The sequence below is a fragment of the Wyeomyia smithii genome, chromosome 2 (genome assembly GCF_029784165.1).
Source record: "Wyeomyia smithii strain HCP4-BCI-WySm-NY-G18 chromosome 2, ASM2978416v1, whole genome shotgun sequence".
In the NCBI taxonomy this organism is placed as follows: domain Eukaryota; kingdom Metazoa; phylum Arthropoda; class Insecta; order Diptera; family Culicidae; genus Wyeomyia; species Wyeomyia smithii.
The window spans coordinates 109,529,305-109,546,365 of NC_073695.1; the positions used below are offsets into that span (position 1 = coordinate 109,529,305).

Consider the following 17,061-nt stretch of genomic DNA (forward strand, 5'->3'; position numbering starts at 1 on the left):
CGAACGATAATAGATAAAACCTGACGAAAATAGAGCCGATACCCTAGTAAATTCGATATATTTCAAATTTTTCAATATTTTTGTGCAACACATGCAAATCGCGTAGAAATCCACGCTCCGGAAATCAGAATTAGAGGGAATGCTGCATACAAAAAAAAGTTTCTGTAACAGTTAGAGAAATATCGTTTGTTAATATAATAAGATAATCGGATTTCGAGGGAATGCTACACAACCATTTCGGACATTCACGTGACAAAACACAACCGTAAGTTGAAACACGTCCGCCGTCTACATGATAGCCGCCTGTTTACGACCGCTACTGTACGCTGTTTAACTGGAGAAAATATTTACAATACGTACAACTTTTGCCTTCGTGAGTCAGTGGCGATTGGTACGTTCGGCTGTGCGGTTCGCTTTATTTTCGTTGGTGATTTGTTGTTTCCTAATTTTCTGCAACTGAAAAGCTATCAAACCTTACAGTGCGGCTCAATCTACACATACTGAGTTAATTAGCATATCACAGTGTTGGATGATAGCACAACCCACCAACACACAACCATGTCTGGTCGAAAGCATTCCAATCAACTCGAAAATCATTAGGGGTCTTCACATCAAGCTCGTATACGAATACCCAGCCGTAAACTGTGTATCTTCCATTACTCGTCAATGGAGGTGAGTATTTTTACGGCTGGGTATTTGTTTACGAGCTCGACATGAATACCCATATTATTTGTGAAGCACTCATAAGAGAAGTTCCGAACATAACAAATATCACTCAGTGCGAATCACGGTGTACAAAATAAACACATACCTGAGCACAGTGGTAATCAACAAGCGCGCATGGAAGTATTTGCAAAGGCAATGCCGAATGGTGAGGAGCGTTGCTTTTGAAGCAAAAAAAAAAAAACAATATTTAAAATATTGCGCCGGTTTGTATCTAAGTGAGCGTGGCTGTGAGTGACGTGATTTAATCATTATCTTCTACTAATGACCATCTTACCTTACATACTCCTGTGGACAGTATAATCTATTCCGAAAGGTAACACATTCAAACGCACCGCTGCGCTCGTCAATCGTAGATAGAATTAATGATGATGGTCCAACTGGTTTATTGTTGTACTTTGTGGGTATTTCCGACTGTTATTTGGAATCATATAGGCTAAAATTGCCATGCTTCGACGAGTGATAAACATGAACGAGCGGGTATTAAAAACAAACCGTTCTATGATTATCATATCTAAGCGAATTCTCGATTACAGTTCCTTCAACGATGATAATAGAACGCGTTTTTAAGACCAGCGTGAACTGGTTCTGTATCACATTATTTCATATATTATCATGTTAAAGTTGATGAATTATTCTAATGACAAAATACAGACATAAATTATTACTTATATTCATTTTAAATTTTTTACTGTTACGACTGTACGTTATAGCTGCCAGTAATTCAAATTTTCATTTGATTTTCGGGGTACATAAAGATGTGGTCAACGCTACTTGGCGAAGCTACGTCTAATGATACTTTTTATGTACGTCAAATGCCGTGAGAGCTCACTTGCTTTTTTTGTTTGTTTCTTGCAAATCATCGTTGGCGTATATTCAGGTTGTTATGAGTTGGCATTAGGCATAAAATTAAAGATGTCAATTGATTAATGAAATCTTGCAGCGGAGGGAAGTTAAGAATAGCCAAAAGTGACATCTCCCCACAAAACACCGCATAAAAAATGCACTGAGATGCATCTTTGGAGTCTGACATACCTAAAATCCGTTTACTAATTACGTTATCAATTAGGGTAGGGAACATATTCTAAGCAGCTTCAGCAACCGCCTATGTATTGCGATGAAATACTCGAAATGTGTTGGGTGAAATTCGAACAGAAGTATATCAATCTGTTCTCTATCTTTTTCTCTGTTAAAACTTGTTTTCAGGTTGTAAAACTAAGTTAGTAAACTTTAACAACAATCAATTAAAGTTACCAATTGAGGGACACTATTCCAATCACCCCGAACTTATTTTAAGCAGTTTCCATATGTTTTGCAGGCGTTTTATTCCAGCACCCGAAGTGGCTCCTGAATGGCTGCAATATAGGTCGATTTGTTTCAAATGGTGATTGTTCACAGATTGCTTTGGGATTAACGGTATTTCTTATATTCGTTAGACAGCTAGACAATCAAAGTTTTCGTTTCCATCATTGAAATTGTCGATATAGATCAAAATCCAGGAGTTTGAGGCCTGTTTTCTTCGACTTATTAAAATGGGCGCTACTGCTTAAGCCGTTCCTCACCCTAGTGTACTTTAAAAAAAAAACTCACCAGCCCTGTCGATTGAAAAATTCTGAAAACATTGTACTTTAACCTAATGGGACGCCCGAAACAATGTTCAATTCTAAGAGATGGCGCTGCAGTGGTAGTTGTAGTAAAATCGAAATTTCAACGAGCATTTTGCTTAATGACCGAAAAAACTGCTATTTGTTACTCTGTTTTTATATTATTCTAACTTTCTAGTTCTTACTTTTACTATATTCAATCTATTTTTATCAAAAAACTCGATTTTGTTGTACTACTATATTGAGTCAACGGAGTTGTATAAGAAAATCAAGTTTTTTGATAAAAATACATTGCATAGAGTAAAAATAACTACTAGAAAGTTAGAATAATATATTGCGCACTTCCCACCAAAATGGACTGCACAGTTTGAAAGTGCACCAACAAAAAAGTGTGCATCAAAGTGATCACTGTCACTTGATCTGTCATTTTCGACTAGTATGACTTTTCCGGTGAATATTCATTACTGCTTTTTCCCAATCATTTTTCTTTTTAATTGTAACAGTAAAAAAAGAGAAGCATGGCGAACGTTATTTTGGAGAATGTTGAACATAAACAAGCCAGCACGAATACTAAATATTATTGTCTTTATGGCTACTATTTTCTCGGGCTAACGAGAGCTAAGCTGGCTATTGTTTACCGTAAGAGTAAAACAACGATCAGCGGATGGATAACTTCCTACGAGAAGCACGGATTACTTTCAGCAAAACAGCGTACCCGAGTATTTCGTAAGTTTAGTGCACGGCATAGGCAATGGATTTTGGACCTTTATCAGAAGAACCCGATTCTCTACCTTGACGAGTGCCGAAATCTGTTCTACCAACGATTTCAAACCAAAATTAGTGGATCGTGTATATGCAGAATATTACATGCTGAAGGACTGACGTGGAAGTCATTAGAACGCAGGGCTATCCAGATCAAGGAACAGGAAATTCTTCGTTATTGTTTGGAGCTTTCTTCTTTCGATTGGGACACGTATCATTTAGTGTTTCTGGACGAAGTTTCCTTCGATAACCGAAGCATATTGAGGAACCGTGGTTATGGTATAAAAGGGCAACGAATAGTTTTTCGAAGTGAATTTGTGCGTCGTCCCAGGGTATCATTTTTATGTTTTCTGGGTTTGCATGGTGTGTTGGATTCCTATGAAACAGAAGGAACTTTTACACGAAAAATATTTTTCGATTGTTGTCGTGAATTCGCACTCAAGAACAATAAAGTATTTCAATACCCGGGAATCAATTCTGTATGGATAATGGATGGGGCCCGCATACATTGTGATGCCAATATAATTCTGTATCTTCGTTCCATTGGCATCATACCAGTGTTTTTGCCTCCTTATTGTCCTTTTTTAATCCCGTGGAAATGATATTCGGTATGACGAAATCACGCATTAGGAAGGCATACGTGGAAAATCGAAATGAAAACCTAGCACACTTGGCAATTGAAACATTTATGGAGTTGGAGAATTTGAATTGCAGCAAAATCTATCGCCACTGTGGGTATTCACCAGGTGGAGTGTTCAATCCTTCAGTTGGATGGTCTCAAACTATTAGACAAACTAATTATAATGAAAAATAAGTTAATAAACGAAAGATTAACATAAATTTATTTGTTCAGATACAAATATTACTCATTTAAATTTCAAGCATGATCAATATCTTCTAAATCCAATACGTTATCTGCGAGTGAACGGCTGACTTCATTCTCCTGTGGTCCCATGGATTCCTGCATGGCTGATAGCAAACTCAAATTGATCGATGTTCGTGCTCGCAGTGCACTTATGCGATGTTTTACCCTCTTTCCCAGGGAAATTAACTGGTCGGTCTCTTCATCTAATACTGCCAGCTCTGTAGAAAATGCAGTATTGATTGTGTTAGCAACGGATAACCCATTTCGAGAGCTTTCAAGTTGCACTGCCTCCGAAATTGGAACAGATCTGAAAAATTTGATAATGGAATATGGGGGCAATTCCGACATTTTTTGCTCTCGTGCGTGTGCTGGAACCGTGTGAATGTAATTTGCCCACAATTTCCACGAGCTTGCGTGGCCAGTGAAATGATGTCCGTGCAGTTTTCGAAGCTCATTGGCCAAGGCAGACAGTGATTGGTTATTGGGGGCACCCGCTCGATCAGTATCCTGAAACCGCACCAATTGCTTGTCGACCAAATCCCATAACTGCTTACACGAAACAGCTGTAGAATATACGTGAACATGCACTCGTACATCAGTCGCGCTCAAACTAATCAGAAGTTTACTATCAATTTGCTCGATGTTTATACGTCTGCGTCTATTATTTTGCAGATATACGAACTTCTGCATATCTTCATACGATGGCTCATTATCAGCCCAAATAGGAGCCTGATTTCCATTGTCCTCAATGAAAACTACTTCACGATAAATAACAGGTTGCACAATCGTCCACATATGTTGCAGTATTTCTTCCACTGTATCTCCAATCAGCGTTTGGGAAGCAATAAGGCTGCCGGAAGTCTCTCCTACAAATCTTCGCTTATAAAATGAGGCAGACATCGATAAATTGGTTTTCCGATCACATTCACTTATGTTTTTCGCATAACAATTCCGTTTTTCTATGTTGAAAATCGAGTTTCCTGCTTCGTCATCGCGATCCAAAGGTGGAATTGGAGAGCATATCAGAGGGTCATCGGCATCACTGAAAGCTTCGATGAAATACTGATCGGAGTTATTCACAGAGCTGACGTCGTAATCAACCGGGTTATGATTCTCATCATAAAATATGTTATCATTCATAATGCTGCAATAAACATGAAAATCCACAACCAGTGAAAAAATGAATGTACTCATGTAAGTGTTTCATCCTGTAATATAATCAATGAAGAGAATTTTAACATACTTAGTTCGAATATCTCGACCGTTTCTACAGTTCACTAGCAGCCTAAATTTTGAATAAACATCGGTACTGGAATCAGTATTGCGTTATTGTTGACAAATCGTTTTTGTTTTAGCAGTGCTGCCAAAATCAATTGTAAATCAAAAGCAACAGAAAATATTATGATATTTACAAGTGGAGTAGTTTTTTTTGCATTTAGAAATGCAGTATTATATGAATATATTTATGCCAAAAACTGATACGTGGTACAGTTGATAATTAAAATATTTAAAACATAATTTATCTTCATAAATTTCAAAGTATGTAATTACAAAAAAAAAAAAGAATAACCAAATCTTTACTGGCATCAAAGATACGCAAATCTAGTATGGGTTTCAAAAAGTACACTGAAAATCCAACTTTGAGTGCAATGTGCAATAAAAACAAGGTTACTAATAGCAGTTTTTCTGGTCAATAAGCAAAATGCTCGTAGAAATTTCTATTTTACTACCACCACCACTACAGCGCCATCTCATAGAATTTAACATTGTTTCGGGTATCCCATTACGTCATTACAAATATTAAGCTACAACATGGTACCTGTTTTCTGGTAAATATTTGCACTGGCATGTCTAGACTAAGAGACATCAAGCCGTATGAATAAAAACGTTTGCTTTACTCATCCCGTGCAAATCTTACGGGAGAAGCAGAGTAACTTCTTTTATTCATACGGCCTATTGTGACACGTGACAAATGTTTCTTTTATTATACAAAGTTTGTAGTGGGTTAGAAGATTTCGAAGAAATTTCAACTTTGGTTTATTAGTAATCGCGGCATTTTTACTGAATATCAAGCAAGTCAATTTGACATTGCACCCGATCCTAGTTAGATTTGACTCGCTTTATAAAGCCCAATAAACCATCGCGCGGTGGCGTCACGCATTTTAGTTTGACAGGTACTGGTAACTTTGTTTACTTTCGAACGATGCAGTTTTCTTCTCGATTTCAACAGATCATTTCAATTGTGACCAAAATGCCCTTTAAATGTTGTGTTTGAGGTACCAGTACACTAGAAACAATTTGAAATTGCGCTCTACTACGCACACGATTGTCCCATTAGAAAAAAATCTCGAATTCCAAAACGTAAACAAAGTATCTGTCAAAAAATTGAGGTTAAAAAGATTTCCTGCGATGGTCTACACTAGAGATACTCAGAGAGAGAGAGATAAGCGATGAAAAAACCGCCAATTTGGTAACTAGGTTTCACACGTCAGAGGTGCCAAATCTCTTCTCAAAGCGCAATGTTGATTAACTTTTTCATTCGATTTTGACGGTGGAAGTCGTGAGGAATAATAAAGTGCATCACAAAAACCGCGAAGGTGTAAAATTTTATGTTTATGTTTAATTTTATATACTGTTTAGTGTTAGACATTTAACTGTTATAAACTAAGCACACACAGAAGACATTTACTGAATTCACCCTAATATTATAATGAACTCTGAGCACAAATGTACGAAGACAGATCACAGGCACGATATCAGTATCTGAGAGGATCAGTATCAAGCCGATTGCCCAACAAGGAAGGTTAAAATACAGTCGCGCGTGCGCTGTTTGTAAAATTTCTATAAACGGCTAGTTTTTCGTATCTCCGATAATAAAATAGTTTGAATAAAAATAACTCAACGTAGGATTTATATATTCGTATAAGTAAAGGTCACTCTGGCTCAATCAACGAACCAACATTCCCCAACATTGGTGCCGTGACCAGGATTCACGGTTGAGTTCGATAGCAAAAGACGATCAAACAATATTGGCATTGTTACGAGCGATATATGGAAGAACAATACGCTGAAATATTTCATCTGATTGAATCGATTACGGATATTACTCACTGTTAGATCATATTGAAAGCGATTGTCTTTTGGATGGTTTTTATTCTATTCGGCAACTCCTTTATATTCGCTGCGCGCTATAGGAGATTTTTATTGGTTTCTTAGTGCATGGGTGGATCGGATACGGAAAACTGCATTTAGGAAGTTAAGGATTTGTTACCAATAGATAAAGCACATGGTGCGGATTTACTGGATATTGCTGGTTCCTGCTATAATAATTTACAAGGCCTATTAACGACAGGCCTCAGGTGAGTGCCTGTCCAATCTATTACTACCCTAGTTGTTGGACTACTTGGTTCTCTCTTTCCCATTTTATATTGCTGTACGGAGTTTATTGGCGGTAAAACAAACTGCAGCTGGTTATGGCAATACGACTTAGCAACGGTGCGAAAGTTTTCATACGGACAGGAGGCGGCAGGCGGTGTGGCTTGTTCTGGTAGGGCGTTTAGCAGCGCTCATCTTCAATCATTCGTTTGGGAGGCGTGAAGCTACAATTATATTAGAATCAAGGCTTCTTATTGACAGCCTACAGGTTAGTAGCTGTCCAAAATTTGTACGCTGGTTTATTGGTGCTGTGCAAGATATTTTTCATTTTCATTGATCGACGGTGTCGGTGCTAACGCAACGGGAAACGGCTGAACCCTACGAGGTGGCGATCGTTGTGAACCATCAGAGCGGAGGACGTTGGAGAGTGAGAAGGCTGACAAAAAAGGGCCAAAAGGTCTGGTTGATTGGTTTGAGTATGGCCACACCAGTTAAGGAAAAAGTAAAAAAGCGGGAAACCAGTTAAGGAAAAAGTAAAAAAGCGGAAGGCGGAAAGAATGATTCGATTTGTCAGTATTGCAGTGAAATGCATAGTTTGGTTCGGTGTACAAAGTTTCAGAGTCTCGGGCTCAAAGAAAGGTTGGATTTCATCAACAGCAAGCGATTATGCAGCAACTGTTTCAAAGCGGGTCACTGGGTACGAGATTGCAGCTCAAGGTTCAGCTGTAGAACTTGCGGTAGGAAGCATAACACCATGATACATCCTGGTTTTCAACCAGGTAACGGGGGAAACAACAACGATAAAATTTTGGACGGAAATAAAACAGCAAATGGCTCAGGACGGAGAGATAATGCAGCTCGTTCACATGTGGTTGCAGAAACGCAAGTGGTGGAACAGAAAGAAGGATGGAACAGGATCACAGATCAATGTCATGAGTGAGCGACTTTGCCAAATGCTAAAGCTGAAATGGAGATCTATATGTGTTCCAATAACAGGGGTTGGACAGTCGGAATCCATAGCGAGGCATGCAATTAAAACAACAATTAGTTCGAGAATTAGCGAATTTTCTATTGGCTTGGAATTTTTAATACTGCAGCGGGTGACGGCAGAAATTCCTTCGAAGACAGTTTGTATTTCCCATTGGAATATTCCTAAAGATATTCAACTGGCGGATCCACAGTTCAACATTAGCGGTCGCATCGATTTGCTACTCGGAGCAGAACATTTCTTCAGTTTCCTGTATGAGAATAAAATGGAGAAGATAGTCCTGGGTCCTCAGCTACCAATAATCGTAAATTCCGTTTTCGGGTGGATGGTAACTTGAAAAGATGCGAGTGTACAGGCAGGAAGCGTGGTTCAGTGTTGTATGGCAACCACCACCGAGAGTATTGAGGAGCTGTTGGAAAAATTCTGGAGAGTTGAAAGTTGTGAGGACCATCCGGCATGGTCAAAGGAGGAACAGGACTGTGAGGAGCATATTAGGGCTACGCATTCAAGATCAGAGGAGGGTCGCTACGTCATTCAGTTACCGAAATGTGTCAATTGGGACCACATGCTTGGTGAGTCACGAGTAACAGCGTTGAACAGATATAGGAAATTGGAAAACCGGTTGGAGCATGACATTAATATGAAAGAGCAGTATCATGCTTTCATGAAAGAATACTTGGCTATGGGGCACATGCGGTTATTAACTCAAGCGGAACAGCTGGAGGAGAGCAAAGGATTGGAACGGCCAAGAGTTTATTATTTGCCTCACCACGCTGTGGTTAAAGAATCCAGTTTCACTACGAGGGTACGCGTCGTATTCGATGCTTCGGCGCGTACGGATAGCGGGTACTCTCTAAACAATATTCTTCTCAAGGGACCCCAAATACAGGATGATTTGTTTATTCTATTGATACGTTTCCGTAAGCATGAAGTGGCGCTTGTAGGAGACGTAGAGAAGATGTATAGGCAGATACTTCTGGACACAAAGGATATACTCCGGCTAAGGATATTTTTACGTTTCACGAAGGATGGTCCCATTGACGTCTACGAGTTACTTACTGTAACATATGGACTCACCCCTTCGTCCTTTTTAGCAACACGGGCGTTGCAGCAATTGGCAGAAGACGAAGGAAAGGAGGGCACAAAGTCTCGGTCGGCACTGCTCAAAGACTTATATGTCGACGACTACATTGGCGGAGCCTCAACTGTCGACGAGGCTATCGAGCTGCGGAAGGATTTGACATCCTTGATGGCGAAAGGAGGATTTCCAATTAGAAAATGGTGTTCTAATAGACCAGAAGTTCTGTCCGGTATACCGGAGGATCAACTAGGAACTATTCTTACAATAAAGTTTGAACTAAATCCCGAAGAAAAGGTTCAAACGCTTGGTATTACGTGGAAGCCGAAAGCGGATCAGCTGAAGTTTTGCTACCAGGTAGGAGCTTATGAAGGTAAATGGACCAGAAGACGCATACTATCGATAATAGCCAAACTATTCGATCCCCCGGCTTGATTTCGCCCGTGGTGGTTACTGCCAAGATATTCATGCAGCAGTTAGCTTTGCTGCAAACTGGCTGGGATATTACCGTACCACCAGCACTAGAGCGAAAATGGAGAGAATTTTATGGACAACTCTTTTTGTTAGAAGAGTTTAGTATACCCAGGTTTTCTTTTGTAGCAGATTACATCGACGTTCAGCTTCACTGTTTCGCCGACGCTTCGGATTTAGCTTATGGGACATGTCTGTATGTTCGTTCAATGAATAATCAAGGCAACGTACGCATTGAGCTTCTAGCATCAAAATCTCGTGTGGCCCCTCTGAAACGATTGACCATCCCTCGATTAGAGCTCTGCGCGGCTAGAGAAGCCGCTCGTCTGTTTCAGGTTGTTATCAAAGCTCTTTCGTTGGATAACGTGCAGGAATTTTTTTGGTCAGATTCAACTGTGGTTCTGCATTGGATAAAGGCGCCACCCAGTACTTGGAAAACATTTATAGCAAACCGAGTATCCACTATCCAGACAGCAACCTTCGGGCATCCCTGGCGTCATGTGATGGGTAAGGAGAACCCCGCCGATCTGGTTTCTAGGGGAATGGCTGTCAAGGATTTGTTAAGCAGCGACCGTTGGAAACACGGACCATCGTGGTTGCGGCAGGCGCCATCAACATGGCAGCAGGTAGAGTCTGAATTAATACCTCAAGAAGTGGATATGGAGCCCAGAGTCATCGCTCATGCGAACATCGTCGCGAAAGCACCTAATTTTATTTTCTCTGTACGGTCTTCATTTCTTCCAATGGTAAGTATTGTCGCTTTTTGTTTGCGATTTGCGGAAAATTGCCGGAAATCCACCCAACGAAACAACTCGTTATTTTTAACAGTAAATGAGATCAATTAGCAAAAATGTTACTTGTGCGGCTAGTTCAAGAGGAATGTTTTCCAGAGTAAATCAAGACGTTAAAGAAGCATCATCAAATTCCATACCAATCCTCATTGAAACTTCTTTGTCCCTTTCTGGATAATGAGTGCATTATCCGAGTTGGCGGTTTGCAGCACTCTCTTGAGAATTATGCCACGAAACATCCCGCAGTTCTTCCAAAATCACATATATACACCCGCCTGCTTATCGAGCATTACCATCTTCAAACCCATCATGGAGGATGCCAAGTTACACTCGCCGTTATGAGACAAGAATTTTGGCCAGTTCATGGCAAAAGAGCGGTAAGCGCTGTACTCAGAAAATGCCATAAATGTTTCCGTTCAAACCCCACATCAATACAACAACCCATGGAACAGCTGCCATCTACTCGAGTACGCCCAGCAAGACCATTTCAAATAACTGGTGTTGACTTTTGTGGCCTCTTCTATTTGAAACCCCCACACCGAAGAGCAGCCCCCACCAAATATTACATATCGGTCTTCATATGCTTCACGACCAAGGCTATACACCTTGAATTGGTTATGGATCTTTGGATCTTTCAACAGCCGGATTCCTATCTGCGCTACGACGGTTCATTGGACACCACGGATTACCGTCGCAAATTCATTCCGATAATGCAACTAATTTTCAAGGTTCGAAGCATGAACTACACGAACTGTATAGGATCCTCAACAGTAAATCTGGCCAGCAAATTATCGGAACGGAACTGTCCCACCAAGGAATCACCTGGCACCTAATTCCACCCCGCGCTCCCAATTTCGGTGGATTATGGGAGGCAGCAGTGCGATCTGCAAAGACCTGCCTGAAAAAAGAAATAGGTACCAGCCAATTGAGTCATGAGAACTTTTGCACCTTGCTTGTACAAATATCGGCCGCTTTGAACTCTAGACCTCTAGCCCCCTTGTCGAACGACCCAAGAGATCTAGATGCCCTTACGCCAGCCTATTTTTTAATCGGGTCATCAATGAAAGCTATTCCTGATGCCGATCTAACCGCCATACCCACAAACCGCTTAGACCATTATCAGCAACGCCAACAGATGTTTCAAAGGTACTGGCAGCGCTGGAGTCAAGAATACATCACTGGCCTACCGCAAACAAACAAAAATCTTCAACCCAATACCATTAAAATTGACAGCATCGTGATTCTTCGGGAGGACAATTTGCCTCCCCTACAATGGCCCCTAGCAAGAATAAGTGAAGTGCACCCTGGAGCAGACGGAGTTGTACGAGTTGTCACTGTCAGGACTGCTAAAGGGACATACCACCGTCCAGTTAACAGAATTTGTCCATTGCCTCATGAAGATGCGGTCGACACATCTTTAGATATAAATGATAAGTAGATTTAAGCAATTATTAAGAAATTTTGTTGAAATTAAGTTTCAAGGCGGGCGGAATGTTTAGTGTTAGACATTTAACTGTTATAAACTAAGCACACACAGAAGACATTTACTGAATTCACCCTAATATTATAATAAACTCTGAGCACAAATGTACGAAGACAGATCACAGGCACGATATCAGTATCTGAGAGGATCAGTATCAAGCCGATTGCCCAACAAGGAAGGTTAAAATACAGTCGCGCGTGCGCTATTTTTAAAATTTCTATAAACGGCTAGTTTCGTATCTCCGATAACAAAATAGTTTGAACAAAAATAACACAACGTAGGATTTATATATTCGTATAAGTAAAGGTCACTCTGGCTCAATCAACGAACCAACATTCCCCAACATATACCTTCACCATAATTGGTCATTATTTTGTTGACCATATAAAAGGTTTGTGAACCATCAGTTAAGAATTACTGTGACAAAGCAATTTTGAAGCATTCTCAATTGATTGTCCAGCAATAGAACAAATGAAACGTGTGAAAATAAATATATCCTTCATTGTACCTGATTGCAATACCTCTCAGAAGATACCTTTCTTTTTCGTTTGGCTCGGATTTTGACATGTTCGTTTGGCTCACAACATTCTCTTCGCATATCTCTCCCTCTGAGTATTGCTAGTCTACACATGATAAGTAGAATATGGTACAACCACAGAGAAACAAACAAAATGATTTGAACAAATTTCCAATAAAATCATCGTTCGAATAAAGGCCTAAACACAATGTACACGTTGCGGCTGCGTTTGCGGCAATTTGACAAATAGCCCATACATTTTCTGTCAAATTAACGTCAACGCAACGCAAACGTATCCATCCGTTAGTAAAGGCCCAAACACAATGGATACGTTGCGGCTGCGTTTGCGGCAATTTGACAGTTAGCCCATACATTTCCTGTCAAGTTAACATCAACGCAACGCAAACGCTTCCATTGTGTTTAGGCCTTAACACTAGCACCATCTGCTGCCGTGTTCGCGCTGTGTCTTGTATTTCGACATCAGTGCTAGCGTACATGCGTGTGTCAAATTGGGAACCACAAAATATGTATGAGATTGCATGACAGCACCCCAGGCGGCGTGTCGCGCGAGGGAAATCGTTTTTTGTGGCGATGGAGTTAAGTTTCAGTGTTACGTCTGTTAGTTTGTGGTGTAACGGTTTGATCAAGAAGTAGGCGCGTGCATTTTTTTGTTTTGTTTTGAAGAGTTGGAGAGCATCACTACGCAACAGGAAGAAACTTTTGCTTGTTTGTTTGTATATTCTTTCTCACCAGGAAAAGGAATATCACAATTTTCTTGTTACCTTGTGAGGCACTTTTGAGAAGCACAAATCTTGATGACAACTAGGAGCTAGACCACTTTATTTTTAATAGAAATATTTCGGTAATAGGGGAACTGCTCCATTATTCATCTCAGCATATATATTCATCTCATACAACATGAAAACACAATTGGAAACAGGAAAAAAACGCATATTGTCTAACTAAACCAATCTGCTAATCCATGGAATGGATTCTTCTTAGTTCAGTTTAAATTTCTCATAAATTAGAATCCTCAAAAACTCACTTAAAAGCTCTAAATTTGATATTATAGTCGGGCATCTGCACTCGAAAACTGATTTAATTCAATCACCTACCTCAGAAAACAAAATCCGCACATTGTTCTATACGGCTACAACGGGACTCGTCCAGCAGCCAACCAAAGTTTTTTTCATCACTAGCGGACCACTTTTTATTTTAATCACTAAACAAAATCACTCACTACACTAAAAATACCTTAATCTTTGAAACGTTCACCTCAAATTCCAAAAAACAAGCTTGAATTAGCAGAAATATATGAGATGAATTTTTACAATTCCCTAATTTCAACTGAATGTATTTTCATCTGTTTTCACTGCGTTGAAGAAAATCAAAATTTTTAAATCAGTTTCTGTTAATACGAATAAATCATACTGAAACACATAACATAATTGACATAAATCGACAGCACTGCAGTGGTTACCTAGGTTACCAATTTTGCACCTAAACAACTACAGCGAATATCTAGATAGCCTACTACGACGGGCTGCGGCTACGTTAATTCATGATAATGTGATTCTTTCATGATTAACAGTGTGATGAATATGGGGGCGTTGTGAGATGAATAATTGAACAGTGATTTATGTTTTGAGATGGACATGAGAGCGTTGTGAAAAATGGTTTGTTTTACAAAATTCAGGATAAATATAGCTAAGTTTACAAAATATACAATGCTGAACGATTCCATAAGAGCACGTAAGCGTATTTTGTTTATTTGTTCAATGATTTCGTGAAAATTTGGTGTCTAATCCGTGCATTCTTCGTGAATATCGACTTAATGAGATGAATAATGGAGCAGTTCCCCTATTAAATGATATTGGTGAATATATTTTGTTATTTATCGTTTATCTGTAACATTCATATCACTCTGACAATATTGTTATGTCAAGGAGTGGTGATATAGGCAGACTACTGCCTGAAAGTGCAACAATTGATTCTTTGTAATATCGGATATTAGCAATATTTCGCAATTTATCAATAGTGTCTTGCACCTAGGATAACAAGATATGTAAAGTTGTCATACATACAATTTGAATGCATCTAAATGATCGAGAAATTTGAGCGTCCCGTTTTCCATTTTATTCAGATGATACCTACTCGGATACTGATTAGTCAACAGACCTATGTATAATTACCTCATATCAAGATCATTTTTCCCAAGATTTAGTATGGTCCAGGCTCATATTACACTTTGTCTTATAAATCTTTTAGCTTTTGGCATTACAGTTTGACTCTTCCTAGACATTTCTTAAGTTATTATTTTAATCCTCAGAGCGCACTCCGAAACTCCACCAAATGGTTACGAACCAATAGATATGATCCTGAACCTTCTCTTGCTTAACTGTCGGCTTTTTCATTTCATTCAATACCACGATGGCTAGGCACTTCGTTCCTTCTAGCCAATTGTCTTAAGCCTGTAGTACACTCTTTGTCTAATGGTCAAATTTATCTGACATCATGGTAGTTGTTTGCCCGTGTTTGCCCCATGTTAAAATTGGAGAGTGACAAACAATTATCTTTGACCAAATTTTTATCTGTCAAAAAGTGACAAATATTTGACGCTTGGTCAAAGAGTGTAATACAGGCTTTAATAAAAGAATATTATATTCCCACACTGGTTTCGATTTACATGTGAAAGATTTAAGCGTTTTGGGTGCTGCTGCTATCGGAAAATATGCAGATTTTTGCAAATTTGTATTTTCTTTTTGAACAGATATCAAATTATTCAGTAAAAGCATTAATTTCTGTTAAAAACCCGTTGGATTATGCCCCATTTGTATAACTTTACTGATTCCATGGCCAACCACCCCTGCTCCAGTATTTCCACCCATTTTCGACCCATCGGTATGGACCATCACATTTCCGACAGTAAGTGGTAACTTTGTTCACGTTTTGGATTTAAGCGGTATCCATAAATAACGTAACGCTCATAGGGGGAGGGGGGTATCCTTGAGCACTACGATTTGTTACACAGGAGAGGGGTGAGTTCAGCGTTACGTAACAAAAAATCTCTGGAAAGACTCTCCAAAAACATCTTCATCACGCAAATCCTTCCACAGCGTTGCGTAATTCATAGAGGGGGGTAAGTGTTGGCGTTACGTTTCCTGTGCGTAGTGAAAATACTGCTCAATCTAAAACCAGTCATTCCGCATCTTATGTTCTGAACTCACATTTCATATAAAATATGATTCATTTTTAAGGCTTTATATTATTCACTTTTTGGTCACTATTTAAATGAAAACAGTCACTTAAGTCACTACATTTCACTCCAGGTTTGCTACTTGCTCTGTAACGCTACATGAGAAGGTCCATACAACCTTCCGGTATTTAAATTAGGTGTAGGCAGTCGTTTCAATTCTGAAAAAAGTATGTGCATTAATTCTCATATACCCGATTAGACCACTTAGTAAAGCATTCGATGCAGAAATTTCCTCCTTCAATGCATTGCGTGCAACCGTCCAAAACAAACTGTCGCTGAAAGGTTAAAGTCGATGACCTTAGCACTCGAACGTCTACTGCCGCTGGTGTGCAGCCAAATAGATTAGGTTAAGTCCAGCAGAATTGTTCGAAACCGTAGCGTAACGGAACGGTCATCAAAATACAGCTATCAGTGAATATAATAAATAATAGTTCGGTATTTTATAGATTTTCCTGCGATGTTGGACAAAGAAACCGGAGAAATAATTCGGGGATATTTCGATGACGGTTCACTCTTCTATGATCAGGAGACGGGTGAAAACAGTTACTATCCGACCTTCGAATATCGTCGTGAGCGCGCAAGGTTTTTAATTCCGAAACATTTCTTACGCAACAATGGGACGACAGGGCATCGCAAAAACAAGTGCATTGACAAACTTGATAGCAGCTATCCGTTGGCTAGCAGGGAAAAATTAATGAACCTTCAGAAGGTAGTTACAATTTTCAAAACAGATTTTCTCTTCTAATGTCACATGTTTGAATTCTCAGGAAGTTATTCTTGGTTATAACAAGACCAGCCACCTGCTTCTGTTGATTCCCTCGCTGTTCATCATGCCAAAACTGGCAGCCATATTGATTTTCTTCACAGAAGTTCTCTTGCACATTTGGGCCCACAAGAAAAACAATCAAAATCGGAACCCGAACATCTATTACCGAAGCCCAATGCACATCACCACGACTCACTTCTGTGGCATTTGTCGGGACCAACGGACGATGGATCGTATCGAACAGCTGCAGGGAAAGAGAATGAGACAGATGCAGAACTATTTCCGCAATGTGGCTCGGAACATTGCGTGAAACAATTGTTTAGCATTTACAGATAAGGTTTAATAAATGATATTTTGATTTTTCTTTTCTCTATTCTGATGT

At 39.5% G+C, this 17,061-nt stretch overlaps 1 protein-coding gene across 8 annotated transcripts; it reads left to right on the plus strand.

The window, feature by feature from the left end:
• Nucleotides 1-381: 381 nt before the first annotated feature.
• Nucleotides 382-17,052, plus strand: LOC129721560 (uncharacterized). Of its 8 annotated transcripts, none has more exons than XM_055674267.1 (4): nucleotides 382-672; nucleotides 739-929; nucleotides 16,360-16,622; nucleotides 16,681-17,052. In XM_055674267.1, the coding sequence occupies exons 1-4, from the start codon at nucleotides 530-532 to the stop codon at nucleotides 16,987-16,989; spliced, it is 906 nt and encodes a 301-aa protein (XP_055530242.1). In that variant the 5' UTR covers nucleotides 382-529; the 3' UTR covers nucleotides 16,990-17,052. The 8 variants fall into 8 exon arrangements, with proteins under 8 accessions (XP_055530242.1, XP_055530243.1, XP_055530244.1 ...); XM_055674268.1 differs by having other exon boundaries at nucleotides 388-672; nucleotides 780-871; XM_055674269.1 differs by having other exon boundaries at nucleotides 397-427; nucleotides 739-871.
• The last annotated feature ends 9 nt before the right edge of the window (nucleotides 17,053-17,061 follow it).